The following is a 20,499-nucleotide window of genomic DNA, read 5'->3' as shown; positions in this document are numbered from 1 at the left end:
CTGTGGAACTCCTTGCCAGAGGATGTGGTGAAGACCAGGATTTTAACAGGGTTCAAAAAAGAACTAGATAGATTCATGGAAATCAGGTCCATCAATACTTATTAGCAGGGCTCGACAAACAATACAATCTACTCGCCCGTGGCGAGTAGATTTCAGCTGTGCGCCCCATTCGTTCACGGCGCGCGCACGCACAATGCGGCTCTTGCACATGCGCAGTACAGGGCTGGCGAGCGGTTTTTGCCACCATATATCAAGCCCTGCTTATTAGCCAAGATGGATAGGAATGGTGTCCCTAACACCATTTGTCAGAAGCTGGATCGGTAATGGGCTGGATCACTTGATGATTGCCTGTTTTGTTCATTCTCTCTGGGGCATGTGGCATTGGCCACTGTCAGATACAGTATGGCTGTTCTTATGCTCTTATGTTTTTAACAAAATGGTGCAAATCTACCTTAAAAGTCCTATTTAGTGGACATACTGCAATAGCTCAGGTTCACAGAAGAGAAATGGTCTTAAAGAGATCACCTAATCCAGCCCTTTGTGCTGAGGCTAGGTATACCTGAGACTATTGATGACTGGTGTTTGTCTAACCAAATTTTTAAAACTTCCAGTGCTATGGATTCCACAATCTCCTTAGATAATCTATTCCAGAGTATAACTACCTTTATAATTTAGAATCATAGTGCTTGAAGAGACCTCAGAAGGTCATCAAGTCTAGCCCACTGCCCAAGGCAGGAACAATCCCAACTAAATCAACCCAGCCAGGGATTTTGTCAAGCCACAATTTAAAAACCTCTAGGGATGGAGATTCCACCACCTCCCTAGGTAACCCATTCCAGTGCTTCCCCACCCTCCTAGTGAAATAGTTTTTCCTAATATCCAACCAAGACCTCTCCCACTGTAACTTCAGACCATTGCTCCTTGTTCCGCCATCCATCACTACTGTGAACAGCCTTCAGGAAGTTGAAGGCTGTTATCAAATTCCCCCTCATTCTTCTCTTCTGCAGACTAAACAAACCCAAATCCCTCAGTCTCTCCTCATAGGTCATGTGCTCCAGCCCCCTCATTACATTTGCCTTTTTCCAACCATCAGGGATCTCTCCTGATAACTTGAAAGCTCTTCGTAATATCCAACCTGAATCTCCCTTGTTAAAATTATCCAATTACTTCTTGTGGACATGAAGAACAACTGATTTCCATCTTCTGTATTGACTACCTTTTACATATATGGAGACTGCTTTCATGACCATCCTCTCTCCCCAACCCTTTTTTTTCCTCTAGTTGACCTCACCTAGTGCTCCTGATCTTTCAGTGCCTACAGATAAAAACTCTTACAAAGGCAGCACTTCTTTTTCTGGTGACCGTCATCCAGATACTTCAAACAAGTGGGGATGAGGGTCTGTGAGGGTCAGTTTTTAGCATAAGGTTGCCACAAGCCTAGCAAGCTTTGAACCTCAGAGACTGAAGTATGTCCGATCCCAGGAAAGGGGAAGAAATTTGGTTTCAGTCTAAACTGTAAACTACCAACAATTAACTAACTAACATTAACTGTAACTGTAAGAACTATATACACAAACTACTACTAGGAGCATTTGCAAAGAGCAGGAGCAAAGTATTCCAGTTGCCATCAGCAAGTGGTAAGAAGGAACTGGAGGATTGTTGGGTCAGGAAGTCTATATATTGAGTACCATATTAACACCACTCCATGAGGCACCTACGCTTACCCAGCGTTTGCTTCTAGGCAAAAATCTTCCAGCTTCCAAGCATGAACATGCATAGACACCTGACTGAAATGCACATGAACAAGCACTCAAAGAAGAACTATGTTTACCCTGCTCCAGTTCTTCCATCCTTCAGGAGTTCTCCAAGGTAATTGTTAACAGCTCAAAGACAGCTTCTGCTACTTCCTTCAGTACCTTGAGGTGAATTTTGTCAGGCCCAGCTGACCTGAATGCCTCTAACTTTAGCCTGATCTTTTTTCAAGAGCCTTCCCTCTTGTTAATATTACTTGTGTTAAGCATCTGATCACAACTGGTGAAGACTGAAGTAAAGGTTGAACAGTACATGTTCAGAAAAAAAAACATATATGTGCTTAACCAAGTAAGCAAATCAGATTCAGAACAATATGGTCAGTCAAGCATGTAGAGGGTATATTATCTACCTGTAATTGTTCTCTGAAAGGTAGATTCTGTACTTGAACTAAAGCCCTGAGGTATCATACCTTCAGACAAGAGTCTTCCTTTTAAGCACTTTAAAATATGTTCCATTAAGCCTTTTGCCCTTGGGGAAACTGTCATGCACCAGAGAGTATATGAAGTGCCCCAACCATCAGTTCTTATTTACGTGAACCACAAGGAGGATCCTTCGCCTAGCACTACAAATGCTCACTGTTTTGCATGACTGAGAAGCAATTACTTGGGATCTTTCCTCTGTTTCTTAATTTTACTGTCACTTCTGTATTTTGAAGCTCCGAGGTGTTTAAGCTTAACTCTTGAATAGTCCGTTTTGTTTGCTTCTGCCAGCTTTTTATATTTTTCTATTGGAGAGCTACCTTTTATTTTTGTGTGTTATTTTGCCACAGTTTATGCAGAAAAGTGATGAACCCTGATGAACCACTGCTGTTTTATTGCCCCCCTCATTCTGGGATCTTGCAAAATGGAAGGGTCTCAAAGCCTGAGCTGCAGCTGTATCTAATCTCTATTATTTTCCAGCACTGCACTGTGCATAGTGAGAAGAGTCAAATGAGCTCAGCTCACTAAGTTATCAGTATCAGGAAGGTGTAATTCTATTAATTGTGTTGAAAATGAGAATATTTTTCCTTTACAAAGCCATCAGTTAAAAGATTGTGATGCAATACAACAAATGGAATAAAAAGAGCATGAAGAATGAAACTGCCACCCTCAACTCACACTGGGTTTTTCTTCCCTTCCCTTTATTATGTGGGTTGAAGATGCATTGTTAACTGTTACCCCTTTATGACTCAATTGGTTACCAAAGTTCAGGGACCTGTGGATTGTTTCAGTTAGGAGAAATTGATGACAGACACATATATTCTTTTTATTTACAAAGAATATAAGAAATCTTCTTTCAATGAACACAAGAAAAATCAAATAAGAATAGATACTTTCTTTGCTCACACCTCCATATTTCTTTCAGCCAATATTAAGTCCAAAAGTTCTCTCTCTCTGCATTTTCACGGGCCTTGCTACAAATGCTTCTGTGGCTGCATTCTCTCTAAGATTTCTCTATTTTCTCTCTCAGATACCCACATAAAACAGTTTCAATACAATCAATGCCCTGTAATATCAGTCCCCAGAGAAGTTCTTTGTGGGCCACAATATTAAATTTAAATTCAAGATTTCCCCATGTGCCTGTGTTTTAGATGGTTTTCCTACTGCTTCAGCTGCCTGGTTTCATAAGAGCATAAAAATTACTGGCAACTAACTTAAACAAAGATCGGTGGTTATGGCCATGTTCTCAAAGAGCTTTAACTCAACCTATAAGTTAGTCTTAAAATAATAATATTCTAGTTTCTGACAATTTACTTCACATATTATTTACAATTGAATTGGGACATTTAATAAATGAAGGCTAACTAATTGGCTTAGGCATGTTTGAAAACAACAAAATGGAAAACAGGAGGAAAAAATCAACTGCTCAGTTTACACAGAATAAAAAGAGGGAAGACAGATGACAAATCTCTTTTATTGGATCAACTTCTTTTGATGAAAGAGACAAGTTTTGAGCTACTGAGCTCTTCCTCATGTCTGCTCTGTGTATCTTGATAGTTTGTGTCTTTCACCAACAGAAGATGGTCAATAAAAATATTACCTCACCTATCTTGTGTGTCTAATATCTAGAGCCCTACAAAATTCAGTTCATTTTCATGAATTTCACAGTAAGGGGATTTTTATCTGAGGGCTTAAGCAAAACCTGGAACACACTCTAAATTATGTTAGTCTCCCTAGGTTGCCTGTAAGCCACAGTACTGTCTAAAATCACTACAGTGCTATGGGCTGAAGCACCATTCCTAAAATGACACCCTGCCCCCAGCACCTGGGCCTTGCAGGTTATTTCTACACAGCAATTAAAAGCATGCAGCTGGCCCACTGGGGCTAACCCTGATGAACCACTGCTGTTTTATTGCCCCCCTTGTTCTGGGATCTTGCAAAATAAGAGGGTCCCAAAGCCTGAGCTGCAGCTATATCTAACTAGTGTAGAGGATCCTTTGAAGACAGGTTTATGAGTCTCCACCACGTTTTCTGCACCAAGGAAAAGTCTATTTCAATTGAGTACAGGGTTTTTACACCACTCCAGACCTTTTAAATAGCAGAACAGGGCTGGAGAGTGGGACAGGCTCTCACCTGTGAAGTTATAAAACAAACAAAGGCCCTTTGCAATGCAAGGAACAACATGCCACAGCAAAAACAGGACAGGATGTTGCCAATGGGATAAAGTAGTCTCTAAAAATCAGAAATGGATACAAAGTTTTATTGTAAAACTTCCTGAATTATGTCATATATGGATCTATTGTAACGTACTATGCATTGTACATGAGAGTCACCATGGCTATCCATAAATTAAGGCATGCAGTGGCCCACTTACTACACAAGAACTGTTGACAAGGTCTCACACTAGTCCTTCATGCTCAACTTTGTTTGCATATCCAGTTCTAAGAGTAAGTCAAGAGCCTAATCCTCAATTACAAAGCCCTATGGGAGCTGACGCCAGCTACCTGAATGACTGCTTCTCTCTGCACCATGAAATTAAAGCTGCATTCAGCTAGAGCACTTTGGCTGACATATATTAAGGTATGCCTTGTAGGAGTGAGGGCAGAGCTGCAGGTGTGGAGAACCACAACTGTGAAACTAGTTTCTGGAAGAGACTTGCCTGTACCTAAATTTTACCACCAACCTTACACTGCACAAAATCCCTTTTAAAAATAAAGGAAAATGATGTATACACAAGCATGCTAAAGGTATACTGATCAGTGTCACATGCAAGTCCACATGCATATAGAATTTTACCGTAAATATATACCCTTTTCTTGCTTAAGATTAATGTTGCACATATAGTTAAGAAAAAGGAAAAGTAATACTTTTTCAAAACATTCTACTATTAGGCATACATCAAAAAATATATTATCAAAGTCTCTGCTTTATACTGTGCAAAAGGTATCTTTGGCATTTAGCTAATACAAGGGTGGACAGCATGCACTCCGCAAGCTGGATACGACCCACGGCCCACCGTGTCGCTCCCACATCCCCAGGCCAATTGAGACCTTGAGGTGGGGGAGTGTGCAAAGTTGTTTACTGTTCAAAGCAGCTGGTGACTGGCACAAAGTCTCCTTCCCCTACCAGGGGTGCGGAACACCTAGAGGGAAACGCCCCGTCCATCTAAGGTCCTGCCCCTTTGGGGGCAGAGCCAGTCCACAACCACCTCCAAAGTTTTTGCAGAGGGGCCACTTCACAAAGTATTGCCCATCACTGCACAGCACAATAAAACCAATGCAATCATGCAAAAAGAATCAGCTCAACAAATATAATTAATAATTGTTCACTGCAAGCAACAGTAACATTGTTTTCCATTTTTCCTACATTTCATCTTCAAAAAAACCTCAGTTAAAAGCTATATGAACAGATAATATTGTCTATTCAATGGTATCCCTGAAAAGAAAATTTCAAAAATCAACATGCTATAACAAAAACAACATACATAAAATCTCAACAGTCACTGGGTTGTATGAAGGTGGTGGTTTTGTGATGAAACAGACATTTCTTTATATGTGATGAAAATAATGTGGTTACTAAATGTTTGGCGGTGTAAGATTTAGGATTTCCATAAATATTCATTTCTGTGCTTTTAAGTATCTGGGGAGTTTTGCAGGCAAACAATGTGACAGGTAACTGCACTGCCATCACTTGCTATCCTTATCTGATTTTTTAAATGAAGATTCTGGTTTGAGACATATACATTATTTCCTTCTCAGCACAGACTGCGTGGTATGAATGGAATTCTAGGTGAGGTCTCAGCTCTTAAAGATGTGATAATATAGAAATAAACTTCTTTTCCTTCAGTCATAAAAGTTTTTAAATGGTAATCTGATTATATAACAGGGCAGATTGGTTTTCTTAAAAAGAAAAATTCATCAGAGAAATTTCCTGAGCAGGAAAACAGTTCACTAACAAAATGTTAAATTGTGTTAGACCAACTAACGGTTTTGGAAGCCTCCAGCTACTGTTTGGTTCTGAAACCTGTTTTCAATTACATATATTTGTATGCTAATCCCAAAGCTAATTTAGCCATCTCTGATTTCAACAGAAATGTAGATACACATGATAAGATGAAAGTTTTAAACTATATATATATATATACACACACACACACACACACACACACACACACACATATCACAATGATTAGATAATGGCTTCCAGAATTTGCTGAACTTTCAGCTATGTTTAATGCAAAGAAAAAGATGAACCTTTATTATATTATTATATGTACTGTTCTGGCATCTCTTAATTCTTGTGATCATTTAACTCATTATAAAGAACTACAGTGTACAATGAACTCTTATTAAAAGGCAATAGTCTTCCTACCGAAGTGCTGGAAAGTCACCAACACTTTGTGTGTCTGTTTTACATCTTATTACAAACATAAGGTTATCTAAAATTAGAAAAAAAACACCTTACAATGACATCCCACCCAGACACTGTTTATAGTTGGCCATCAATTGCACTTTCTTACCACCAGAGAGTGAATTAGAAGAGTGATAACTATCTCTGTCGAAACAGAGTAATGTGTAATTAAGACATTAAACAGGAAACTGAAGAATGTGATAACAGGCCAAATCCCAACAGTGCCACCTACAGCAAAAAGTATAGCAGGCAAAAGGATATGACAGTTGCTAAAAAAAAAAAATCACAGACTGAATAAGGCATTTTTAGGTTTTTATTTAAATATAAATTAATCTTACTGCAGTGTTAAAAGTCTAAGAAAAAGTTATATATTGCTATAAGTTTCATATCATTCCAAACCAGCCGGCATATAAGATGAAAGCAACTTTTTACTGGCAAAAATAAATGTTTTCAGCTTTCTTATCTAAGGCCCTCAATTAAAATCCAAATCATACAATAATTTGTTCTTAAGGTGCTGCTTCTTGCTTTTAGCTTATCTGTAATGAGAAGAATAGCAACAAGAGACACATTGCAAAAATTGGAAAAGGACACCAAAAAGAGTCTTACCTTGCATTCCACTACACTCTGATCCGATTCACAAGTAACATAGATTTCATCAACTGCCCGTCTCAGATTGTCAAAAAGAAATGCCCAATATCGAGCTCTCAGATCAACTTTTCGAGGTTGCCTTGTTTTTGTTGGGCTTTTGTCAAAGTTTTTATCCCCAGCAGCTGCTGTTATTTTACAGTCTACTGTAGTGCTCTGAAGAGATGAGATACAACATAAAAACACACACACACACACACACACACACATATAAGTGTCGTAAGGGGTTGGGCTTCTGTATAAAATACTTTTTTCAACATATGTCAACACTTTCAAACAAGACATCCTTCATTGAGGCTTATGCCATATCCCTTTGACTGAGTTCTTCAAACAAGTTCTCACCTTAAACAAAAGGGGCAAGTTTCTAGAACACAGTTTCTGTTTCTCTGGCATATCTCACCCAATATTTACATCTGCACCATAGCAGAAGATATTCTGCTCTGTAATTAAATGGGAAAGTAGCATTTGCCCCATTATTTGTTCTGATAAGAATAACTTTCAAAAAAATGAAAGCACTATTGTGCTAATAACTATGCCAGGTACATTGTTAGCACACAAATATTATTTCAAACATACTGTATAAAATGTTTTGTCTCAAATTTGATTAAAATATGATAACTTGAGCATGCAAGTCTTAAGGCCAGTGAACACAGCAGTGACTAGCCTTGTAATCAATGTTTTATTGCTACCCTGTAGAAAAGAAGTCAGTAAGCACTAAGTTAGTTACAAAGAAAAGCTTTCATATGTTAAAAGATTCATGTCTTTGTTGGGTAAGTGACTTTCCATTCATCACATTCAACTATGACAAGGTAAATTTAAATCTAGTATATAAACTTTAATTTTGTTGCTCTTGCTTATGCCAGGTTTAAAGTTGTCTCTGTTGTTTTGATTCTAGAGTCATGATTTCAGCAGACTTATGCTGTGTCTAGACTACATCCCTCTGTCGGCAGAGGGATGTAAATGAGGCACTTCGAAAGTGCAAATGAAGCGGGGATTTAAATATTCTGCGCTTCATTTGCAAAATTGCGTTATGACGTGCTTTCGAACAAGCGCCATTTTGAAAGTAAAACCGCAGTCTAGTACTCTACAGGATCTTTCAAAAAAGCCTGCCAGTTTGAAAAGAACTGCATCTAGACCACAGTTTTAGTTTCGAAATGGCACTTATTTGGAAGAGTGCCATGACGCGATTGCAAATGAAGTGTGGGATATTTAAATCCCCGCTTCATCTGCGCTTTCGAAGTGTCTTATTTACATCCCTCTGCCGACAGAGGGATGTAGTCTAGACGTACCCCATAACACATGAGAGTCTATCCTCATTTTCAGTGAAAAGAAATGGGAGCATAAATGTATGGCTCTCTTCAAATTATTGAGGTATAACCACTATGTTAAATTTGATTACTCTGTTTTCTTTGGGTTCTAATCACTCCCAAATTCTTTGGTTCTAATCACTCCCAAATTTTCTTAATGACTTCTGGATCACAGAGGCTCTCATGTGCCATCTTAAAAACAATAATTGACAGCCTATAACAGCCTTACATATCTGCTGAGCTTGCAGGTTCAATTCATTCCTTTTCATAGTGTGGGATGTAAGTTTTTCTTTGGTTGACGGATATACTATAACTCAGTCATAGAAGACATTCAGAAGCAGTGGCGGGCAACCTATGGATTCCATGTGTAGCCCACAAGACTTTTTGTTTACCAAGGCCCATGCAAAGGGATGCCAGATTCTGCTGGTTTTCATCCACATAGTTTTTTTCCTACTGGTATTACAAAAGTGACATGCACTTAAAACAAGGGCATGTGAAGTGAGGTGTGTGCTGATTGCACTCAACATTGTGAAAGCCATGTACTCCTTGTGCATCCAATCAAAGTGCTGCTATGGTTCAATAGGCATACCCCCAAAATCTAGGCATGCAAGCTGAGCGTAGGTTGCCCCTCACTGTTCCAAAGAGATGAGAAGCACCTTTCCCTGGCTGATAACTCCAAAATGGAATTCAACCAGATTCAGGATACTGGGCTGATAAAGCCTAAGTTTCTCTCCCACAACAGCCAAGAAAAAGGAAGGAGTTCCTGTACTAGAAGCGTTTTGGGTATAGAGGTTCCTCACCAGCAACTAAGGATATAAAGCTATTTAAAATATTAACCAGTTAAACAATATGTTTAACCAGTAAACTGAACTGCTGCATGGCGCCACAGGCAGGGGGCCACTAGAATAGCCCCCCACCACTGGCGCACCGCGGGATGCTCTGGCCAGACAAAACTGAGCCCACCACACTGCACTGAAGGCAGGGGGCGGCTCCAGCCAGGGCCTGCCACACTGTGCCACAGGCTGCTCTGACCAAGCACTGGTTACCCTGGTAAACATGCTAATAAGGTGAATGCTTACCAGTTAACCCTTTACATCCCTACCAGCAACTGTGGTACGCATTCCAAAATAATCCAAAGTGATCCTCAATTACATGCAGTTTTACCATGTATCTATGAATGGGATTTGAGAACAAAACAGACCAAAGTCAAAATTGTCCCTAAATTTAGGTTTTGCAAAAATAATATGCAAGCCCAAATGTAAATATGAAATATTGCTCTGTAGCACGTAAAATCCAAATAATGCAGCACAACACTAGTTACTGTGTATGAAAACACAAATTTCTTAAAAAGTGATTACAAATCAATGAAACTGACATCTATTTTCATGGTCTAAATGGAGAGAAATACCAAAATTAAAACAAAAACAAAGAAAATTAGATTTTTTACCTTTAAACAACAAAAAGTCACTTCTCAGACTATTTCAAAGAAATGTAGGAATAGGGTCACTAATCTCCTTAAAAAGACACTGGCAAGATATTGAGAACTATAACATTACAGCTAGCCAAACACAAAACAAAAACAATGGAGAGCAGGGTTCTATAAATAAAAAGGCATTCATGCGTACTTTTTTTTATATGAAAAGACTGATGAGAGAAATATACACTTCCCTTAGTATTGCTAACACAAACACAACATTGTGCTAGTTACGGCATGAGGTCTGAAAACAAAACCAACTTTAAACTGAAAGTAAAACTGACCACCTTATTTCACTAACCAAACAAAAACATAAATGGAAAAATATTGTTTCAATTTTCTTTTAAATAATTCTGATCCTGAAGCATTCCTTTTTTATATATAAAGTAGCCCTAATAATTTTTTTTAAAGTACCCCCCAGTACCTACAGTTTTCAGACACACAAAATTTTTTCTACCGTTGCAACACATTTGTTTAAACAATTTAATCGTAGCCGGGTGGGCGATGAAATGTTTGGGTGTAAAAAGTACAAAAATAATAAAACGCTGTAAAACTTAACACAAAAATTCAGTTCTCCAAATTTCAGCAGTCCCTCACCCCCCACTCCCGAGACTTCTCTTGAGTACCCCTAAGGGTACTCATACCACTAGTTGAGAAACATGCTTTCAAACTTTCATTTTTGCATAGGGTTTCTGCAGCAGAGATCTCTAGAAAGTCTTGAGCAAGACACTAGTGCATTTCAGTGTTGCTTGGAGAACTCAATCTTTTCAAAGTCCAAATTCTATAAAACTTCATCTTTCTGCATGTCAGAAGGACTGAAATAATATAAATGAACCAGGATGCTTAAGGGATACATCAATGAAACACAGCAATGAAGATTTCTACAGTTTATGTCAGTTAAGGAAACAAAAAAGCTTATTGATTACTACTTTCATATTCCGAGATTAAACCCAATGAGATTTAAAACAGCCCTAGCTAGCTACTAAATCCTTGAAAAAACAGGGTTTATAATTAAAACAACTAATCTTAACTACAATACTGAGAACAGGATGCTATAATAATTGGCTTGTGTTCAAATCCTACTTCTTCTCAGTGAAAAGCTGAAAAACATTTTTCTCCTGTGCCAAAAGTTTGTTTCATGGCAGGAAATTTTGCATTCAACAGAGACAGAGCACCATTGTAGAAATGTCATCTAAGCCTACCGGCAATACAAGTTAAAATGCAAACTCTTCAGTAATTTTGGATGAAAGTCTCAATGTTATAAGTGGAAGGTAGATGGATTAGAGGCAAACTAGAAAAACATTTTTTACATTGGCATTTGTGTAAAAGATCCCAAGACTGTGCAAATATTAAGTGCACAGAGGATTTTCCTTGTTCTTCTCAGAAGATTCTTTGTGATTTGTAGTATTCCATCATAAACCCACTGGAATAAATTCAAAGCCACTTTCAACAAATTATGCTAGTTTTAAATTATATTTTTTTTCTTGGCATATTTGGAAAATGTATACATCAAATCATATTTTTATGTAAAAATGACACTTAAAAGTGGAACAGTAGGTGAGAGTCATTATAATATTTAAAGTACTGTATTCTAAGACTATAAGGGTGTGTCCAGACTACAGGGTTTTGTCGACAAAAGTGGACTTTTGTTGACAAAACTATAGAACTCAGCAGTTTTGTCGACGACTGTAAACCTCATTCTACGAGGAATAATGCCTTTTGTCGACAGAGTTCTGTCGACAGAAGGCATTATTTCATCTACACTGTCCTTTGCATCTACACTGTCATGTCGACAAAGCGGCTAGCTTTGTCGACAGAATTGGATGTAGTCTAGACGCTCTTTGTCAACAGAAGCTTTGTCGACAGTATCTGTCAACAACTTCTGTCGACAAAAGCCTGTAGTCTAGACATACCCTAAATGTCCCTACTTCTTTTCTAGAAGATTTTAATCTACAGGTCACATTTCATATGCTCCCATTATATATATAGTAGCCCAGTGTCTGTAATGCTGACGTACATGGCCACACCTCCAGCCGTGTACGTCAGCGCCCCACCCCCCTTCCCCTTCCGCCGTGGCGCTCTGCGCCACTCAGCTGGGCCCCGGCCAGAGGGGAAGGGGGGTGGGGCGCTGACGTACATGGCTGGGGGCGTGGCCGTATATGTCACCGCCCCCCCTTCCGCTCCCGCCGTGGCGCTGAGTGTTGTGCCCCTCAGCCAGGCCCCAGCAGAGGATGGAAAGGGGGGCGGTGACGTACATGGCCCCGCCCCCTGGCCATGTACGTCACTGCCCCGCCCCCCCCTCCCTCACGGCAGCCCGGCTGAGCACGCAGCACTCAGCCAAGCGCCACGGCGGGAGGGAAAGGGAAGGGGAAGGGGGGCAGGGAGAGACGGAGGGGAGAGAGAGGCAGGAGGAGGAGAAGAGAAAGGGAGAGTGAGAGGCAGGAGAGGGAGAAGAGAAAGAAAGATGGAGAGAAGCAGGAGGCGGAGGAGAGCTGAGGGGGGGGGAGGCAGTAGGAGGAGAGAGAGAAAGAGAGAGACACACGGACTGAGAGCGCTCAGGAGAGAAGACCTGAAAATCCTGTCTTATGACGGGCTAATTGGCTAGTTACTTAATAACTACCAACCAGAAGTGAATTGCACAACTGTGTGAGGGCAGAACTTGCCAAACTGTTTACTGAAGATCAACTTTATTAAAACTCCTGGATCCTTTTATGGGTTGTCTCTGCATTCCAGTCTTGTCTTACTCTCAAATTGCTCCTGTTCTGTATGCACTGAAAAATACATTGGGGACTGGAAGGGTAGCTCAGTGGCTTGAGCATTGGCCTGGGTTGTGAGTTCAAGGGTTGTGAGTTCAATCCTTAAGTGGGCCATTTAGGGATCTGGGGCAAATCTGTCAGGAATGGTACTTGGTCCTGTTGTAAGGGCAGGAGACTGGACTCGATGACCTCTCAAGGTCCCTTTCAGTTCCATGAGATAGGTATATCTCCATATATTAACATTATATAATGTGTGGTAAATTTTATTTCATAACTATCAAGGAGCATACATTGCAATTAGGTTGACCATGATCTCAATGGCTGTACTCATTTTTTATCACAATAAAATTTACCAAAGTTGTTGTACATTTAGTTTTGCAAAGCAAAACAGTGCAAGAGAAACAAAGAGCAATAAGTAAAAGTGTGCACTTTAAGCCTATTCACTTGACCAAAAAAAGCAAATACTATACTGTGTATGACATAATATTCCATATGCTTTATGAAATATGCTTATTTATATGAATATTTCATAACTAAGATGTGCTTTATACAAGAGGGTTCATGTAAGATATCACTGAAAAGATTATGATTGCCCGAATAGGATTATCTCATTTACAGGCAGTCCCTAGGTTACGTACAAGATAGGGACTGTAGGTTTGTTCTTAAGTTGAATCTGTATGTAAGTCGGAACTGGCATCCAGATTCAGCCGCTGCTGAAACTGACCAGCGGCTGACTACAGGAAGCCCGAGGCAGAGTTGCTCTGCCCCGGGCTTCCTGGAATCAGCCGCTGATCAGTTTCAACAGGCTGAATCTGGACACCAGTTCTTACATACAGATTCAACTTAAGAACTTCAGGTGTCCCCAAGTCAGCTGCTGCTGAAACTGATCAGAGGCTGATTCCAGGCAGAGCAACTCTGCCTCGGGCTTCCTGTAGTCAGCGCTGGTCAGTTTCAGCAGCGGCTGACTTGGGGACGCCTGGGACAGAGCAGCTGGGGTGCTGCTGGGTTGCTCCAGTAGCACCGCTCCTCGGCGCTACTGGACCAACCCGGCAGCAACCAAGCTGCTCTGCCCCAGGCGTCCTGATTCAGCCGCTGCTGAAACTGACCAGCAACGGCTGAATCAGGACGCCTGGGGCAGCGCAGCTGGGGTGCTGCCAGGTTGGTCCAGTAGTGCCCAGAGCGGCACTTCGGGACCAACTGGCAGCACCCCAGCTGCTCTACCACAGGCATCCAGAGAAAAGCCTGGTCTGCTGGGGGGGGGGGGGGAGGGCGCTCTAGCTGCGCCCCCTCCGCCCCACCAGCAGACCAGGGAGACGCGGGCGGCAGACCGAGGCGGGCGGCGGACCGAGGCACACCGCGGTCCCGCCGCCCGGGTCCTCCGTGGCTTTGCTCCGCGTCCCCCTGGTCTGCTGGGGGGGAATCCCCCCCAGCAGACCAGGGAGACGCCGAGCAAAGCCGCGAAGTGCAGGGGCAGCGGGACAGCCCAGACGCGCCGCAGCTGTCCTGCTGCCCGTGTGCTCCGTGGCTTTGCTCCCCGTCTCCCTGGTCTGCTGGAGACCAGCAGACCAGGGAGATGGGGAGCAAAGCCGCGGAGCACACGGGCAGCAGAACAGCCGCGGCGCATCTGGGCTGTCCCACTGCCCGCGCGCTCCGCAGCTTTGCTCCCCGTCTCCCTGCTCTGCTGGGGGGGGGCTCCCCCCCCAGCAGAGCAGGGAGACGCGGAGCAGCTTTTCTCGCCCCGGAGGACGCGGACGGCGGGACCACGGCGCATCTGGGCGTCCCGCCACTCCCGTCCTCCGGGGCAAGAAAAACCCTGTTCGTAACTGCGGATCCAACATAAGTTGGATCCGCGTAACTCAGGGACTGCCTGTATATGAATGCAGGGCTGGCCTTCAGGGTGGGCCATCAGAGCTCTCACCTTAGAATGGCCTGCCAAAGGGGGTGCCATGACCAGAATTGGATTCCCACCTGACCAACAGGCAGGTGAGCAGGAGCACTGGGGGTAGGGAGACAGAGGCTGCAAGGGACAGCTGAATGACCAGCCAACTCCTCCAAAGCAAGAGCTCATTTCACCCAGGCAGCCACTGCTATTCCAGTCTCTCTCTGCACCCCTGCTCCTGCACCCATACCCCCTCCCAGACCCTGCACTCACTCCTCCAGATCACAGACCCCTCCTGGACTTTGCACCACAATCCCCTACCCACGGTCACAACCTAAATCTCCACATCCACTCCTGCACTCCTGTCTCAGGTCACAACCCTCTCCCAGACTCCGTATCCTCCTTCAACATCTCTCATTGAGGTCAGAATAGTCTCCTGCACACATATTCCCTCTCGGAACCTGCAACTCCTCCTGTACCCCAGTCTCCTGCCCCAGGTCACAACCCCCTCCTTCACCCAAACTCCCTCCCAGATCCCACACTCCCCTCCTGCACACCAGTTTACCTCAGGATCCCTTCTACACTCGACCTCCATCCCATATCCCACACCTCCTCTACTAATATCATGGAAAAGCATGGCACTTGACCACCTACCAAATTACTGTCCACCTCTAGGTTGAGGGCACAGCAGAGAGATGCAGGGAGCAGGAGTGAAGGGAGCACAGTAGCAGGGATAGGGGCACAGGAGGGAGGTGTAGAGGGAAGGGGTGAAGAGTGCAGGGAATAGGGGCAGAAATGGTGCAGAGCGTAGGAGCAAAAAGGGTGCAGTGCACAGGTTGAGGCACAGGAGGTGCAGGCATTAGGGCAGGGGTGGGCAAAGTGGCCGCCCTCTTGCTCTGCTGCCCCCAAGCCAATCAAGACCTGGGGACGGGGTAGCGTGCGAAGTCTCCTCTCTCCCGCCAAGGGCACACTCCAGCTAGAGAGAAACATGGCTATTTTAAAACAGCCACCACACATCCCTGGCAGGGCGAGGGCAGAGGGTGAGAGACTTTGCATGTCTCCCCAGCTCCAGGCCCTGATTGGCCTACGGGTGGAGGGAGCATGTGCAGTCTCCTCCCCCCCAGGAGCGCATGGTATCAGAGGGAACCACTGGGTGTTTTAGAACAGCCGGTGGCTCCCTCTAGCTGCCATGCACACCAGGCAGGTGACAAGAGACTTTGCCCGGCCCTCCCTCCCCCAAACCCTGAATGGCCTTGGGACAAGGGGAGCACGCAGTGTCTCCTCCGGCTGCGGCACTTACAGGAAACTGCCAGCTGTTTTAAAACAGCTAGCAAATCTCTCAGGGGGCAGGCAAATACTTGTAGACAGAACTGGCAAACATCTACCCTTATGCTTCAGTACTGCGATAACAGATGGAACCAGTGCATATTTCCTTTTATGTATCTTGATGTCAGATCTGAGGGTCTTTATCAAAGTCCATTTCTTAGGTTCCACTCACAATGCCGCGCCGCCGCCGCCGTGGCCCCCCTCCCCCCCCCGGATCAGCTCAGGGAGGAAGTGTTTCTCTTGTGGTCAGACCTCAAAAAGGCATCTGCCCTTGCATCCATGAGAGAGCTCTCTTTTTTATGAGAAACCCTGGAAAAAATATCCTTGGTCTTAGAATTGAGAGCTTCACTCCAGGGCATGTGCTTGGAAGGGGATCAGTAGACTGCTATAGCCAAAATACAGTAGGCTGTCCCTGGCCTGGATTGGAGAGTAGCCTCATAGCCTTCTCCATCAGGTGCTTCCTTAAGCGAAACTCCCGGGCATCTCAAGTTCTGGGTGGGAAGGAGCAACAAATACTGCACTTTGTAGAAATATGTGCTTCACCCAGCAGTACAGATCAAATGATGTTCATCACTAATGAAGAAAGATCAACGACAGGAGGTGTAATTCTTGAATCCTAGGATTCTAGACATAGTCCCTGAGCCAGGAGACAGGTTCACCAACTGGGGAGAAAGAATACTATAGAATACTTTTTTTAAACTGCTAACTACAGATCTTGAGAATCTATGTATAAATATTTTCTACATAGATTATGCAACAAACTGAAGGGGAACATGATTCTGCATCAGGTCACATGGTGTTAAAAAGGAACTGGTGAGGTATCAATCTGCAATGCCTCTCATACCCTGGATCAGGATCATGAGCAGAGGACAATAGACACTGCTTTGAAGAACTTGCAGACTTGCGTGCCTCGTGTACATGTGTATCCACATATAAGATACACATTGGAACAACACATTGGAACATCACTTGAACAATTAAAGACAGTTTCATAATGCATACGCATATGGGAGCCAAAATAAGCTTCCATAGGCAACCTTAATTCTAGCATTTTCTGATTTCCATATACTTGACTTTGCAACATTAATCATGTTCTTTTAAGAGGTTTGTGTGTGTGTAATTTTTTTATACACACACATATATGCATGCACACAAACACATTATTGAGGAAATAGAATATACCATTTAATGGCATTTATATGCTGTAACTGAAATGTAAAAGAAACTGAAAAGTTCAACATATATACCTGTTTTGTAGTTTTGTGTGTTCCATGGGTCACTCTCTTAGATTTTCCACCTACTTGCCATTTAGACTTACCTGTAAGGCAAAATGTTATTTTAATAAGCAATAACTATTTTAGGAAGAATATTATATTCTAATGTATCCAAGCTGGTAGTGTGTTAAAAATCATGCACTACACTTATAAGACAGACAATGGGAACACTTAATGAATAAAAACTATTTGAAAAATTGCATGTACTGAATTTGACCTATTTCCATCAGTTCTAAAAGAAGAAAACAACAATTAAAAAGCTTGCAAATAAAAGCCCAAAAACACAGAAAGTAGAAGATTTTGGACACAAGTATGGACTGCTTTCTAAAGATGCTGAAAACCAGATCATCATCACTCGAAATTAAACATGCCATTTTTATACACATTTCAAATATGGTTAAAATTTTCAGGTAAAAAGTCAACAAATATTGGTGTTATTAACCAGTACTTGCACACCCCGATATAAGCCAATTGTCTAAGCGCCATTCTCCAAACAGTTCTTCAAGAAAAATAATTAATGGCTAAACTTTTTCTGTGTTTTTTTCTTGTAATAGAATTTAGATCAAAATAAGCACTCAGTAATGGGTTCGATCCAGTCTGCCAGGGTTAGCTTATGCCCCACTCCCCCTGCTCCTAATACTGCCATATTTACCTGCACCTCCACATGTATGGGAAATCACAGCTGTAGTTGGCTGCAAATTGCTGTTCCCAGACAATGGGAGCTCTGAGTACCAGTGCCTACAGAGGTGCAGGTAAATATAATAGCAGCAGCCCACCAGGAAGTAACCCTGGTGAACCGCCACCACTTTATTGCCCATCACTAGCTTACATGCTCCTTCCAACAGGTGAAGATTGACAGAAACCAAGCAGTCTTATGAGCCCTCTTTTTATATCATTTTTGATAACTTCGCAGGTTCTCATTAGATCATAAAACTAGCAAACGTTATAAACTACCACAGAGCAAACAATAAACTACAAAAGAATTTCTCAGAATGAGCATGTAGTTTCTTTATATTAACACAGTATTCTTAGATCTATTATTAGTGAGTAAGAAGTTTTGTTGATTGGAATGTTTTCATGGGGAATAGGCTTTTGGATTTAGAGGACAGGTCTGCTCAAATAAGAACTAATTTCAAAATCCATTTTTTAATATCTTTTTTTTTTCTTAATTTATTCCTCTGAGCTGATACTTTATTTTTACAAAAATACATAAAATGTAAAGCTACTGAGTCCTATTTTCAAAGTGAAAGAAATGGAAGAAAAACGCAAATTATGGTAAATGTACTTTCTGATAATAGGCATATGTTTGGAGAAAAATTCAGAAATTTTATTGAATTAATTTGTTTAATAAAAGATTGTTTAATAAAATAGAATCAAGCAAATAATGGACTGTACTTAATATTGGTCCTTCCTATACTTGGCTGGCAGCCACTCCTAGATTTTGGAACCAACTCCATCCATGTGTTTTAACAGATTTTTGGGGGTCAAATTCACAGACAGGGCCAACTACTTCTCACAGTTCCGGTGATATAGTGCAACTGGCTGAATGAGAAAAACTAGGCTTATTGCTACTTTACGTTACTAGTGCACCAGACCTTTCATTTTTAAACAAAAATCTACATTACCTCCTTTAGAATTTTTCCCAAACACTGTGTAAACCAAAGCTACAAACACAAATACATGTAAAAGATTCTGAACTCAACGTGAGCAGGTTTCAGAAATAAAAGAGATCTTGTGCATTAGCAAATAAGAGATTGTCCACAGAATACATATTACGATCTCTATTCACTGAAATCATCAAATTCCAGATAAGATGTATACCAGGTTTAAGAAGATTAAAATATTACCACAACTGAGGGCTCTCATCTGAAACTGTTTACATTCCCAGAAGGCAGAATGTGCATGTGTGTAAACAGCACAGAAAACTTCATCAATTTGGCACATCCATTTTGGCATTCTTAAAAATAGACTTATGGTGAAGGATAAAAAAAAAATCCCATCTCTTTAGAGGGCGCAAAAAAGGTGACTCGTGAGAAAAAAGTGGAAAATGTTTCAAGTCAGGTGCAGAGATTAAAGCAATTTCCAGGAAGGTTTGATGTGCAAGGGAATCACATAAAAAAGCATAAATCCTATGTCAACACTGGATTTTGGAAATTTAAGACAGGTAATATTTTCTGAAAGATTATTAAACAATTTTTTCAGTGTACTGGCCAAGCAAGTGCGCCTTTTCATCAGCCATGCATTCTTGCTTCACTACTATTTTCTACTGAACAAATATTTTTATGGCTAATATGTATTTATGAGACCTCCTACTCTGTAAGGATACATCTACACAGCAGAGCTAAAGTTGAATTAAGCTACACCACTTGAGCTACACCAATTGCGTAGCTTAAGTCGAACTAGCTTAATTCAGCTTTTGGCGCTGTCTGCACAGCAGGCAGTCGAAGGAAGAACACTCTTCCTTCAACTTCCCTTACTCCTTGTGAAATGAGGGTTACCATGAATTGGAGTAAGAAGTCCTCCAGCTTGACGTTATTTCGAAATAAAGGCTTGCAGCATAGACATGCTCTTTGTTATTTTGGAATAATGTCAGTTATTCCGAAATAATACTGCTGTGCAGACATCCTAACTGTAAAATATTAGATTGACTATGAGACTGATAATTGGGTATGAAGCCTTTTGCTTATGAAGTACTTATTCCATTTTAAACTAAAACAGTAGGGACCAATGATCATCATGTTAGTTATTAACGAACCATTGTAAAATAAATGAAGTAATGAAGTTCTGAGTTTTCAGTAAGTTTTAGATCTAGTAGGAAGAGATTGAGTCATTGTGTAGGGAAACAGTACATGTCATCAGAAAGGCAAAGTGCCAGTATTGCTAAAATAAACAGTTCAAAAATTTCAGAAGAATAGCCATGTTAGTCTGTAACAGAAAAAAAAATAAAAAACAGTAAGTAGTCCAGCAGCACCTTAGACACTAACAAAATATGTAGATGGTATCATGCGCTTTCATGAATATAGCCCATTTCTTCAGATGAATAGAGAAAAGGATCCAGACTTGCAAATAAATAGCAGAAAAAGAGGGGATGGGGACGGAAAGAGAAAGGAGGAAAATTGTCAATTCGAGAGTCTGTGCTAAATGAGGCTAACAGAGCGAAGCTAATATTTAACTTGCAATGTCATTAAGGTGTTGAA

At 41.7% G+C, this 20,499-nt stretch overlaps 1 protein-coding gene across 10 annotated transcripts in view; it reads right to left on the bottom strand.

Annotated features, from left to right (window-relative positions):
- SCAPER (S-phase cyclin A associated protein in the ER) overlaps positions 1-20,499 on the bottom strand; it is a 406,842-nt gene that overhangs the window by 350,456 nt on the left and 35,887 nt on the right. For 5 of the 10 annotated variants that reach the window (XM_075897363.2, XM_075897366.2, XM_075897365.2 and 2 more), the window contains exons 4-5: positions 17,276-17,346; positions 7,248-7,442 (exon numbers count right to left, since the gene is read on the bottom strand). In XM_075897363.2, coding sequence (XP_075753478.1) covers positions 7,248-7,442; positions 17,276-17,346 — 266 coding nt within the window. Of the gene's footprint in view, positions 1-7,247; positions 7,443-17,275; positions 17,347-20,499 lie in introns of those variants that run through there. The other 5 variants (XM_075897367.2, XM_075897369.2, XM_075897371.2 and 2 more) reach the window with 2 other exon arrangements.

Source organism: Pelodiscus sinensis, chromosome 14 (assembly GCF_052426305.1).
Source record: "Pelodiscus sinensis isolate ZL-2025 chromosome 14, ASM5242630v1, whole genome shotgun sequence".
Taxonomy (NCBI): domain Eukaryota; kingdom Metazoa; phylum Chordata; order Testudines; family Trionychidae; genus Pelodiscus; species Pelodiscus sinensis.
Note: the sequence above shows the minus strand (reverse complement) of the source record. Positions and strands in the feature narration are given on the sequence as shown.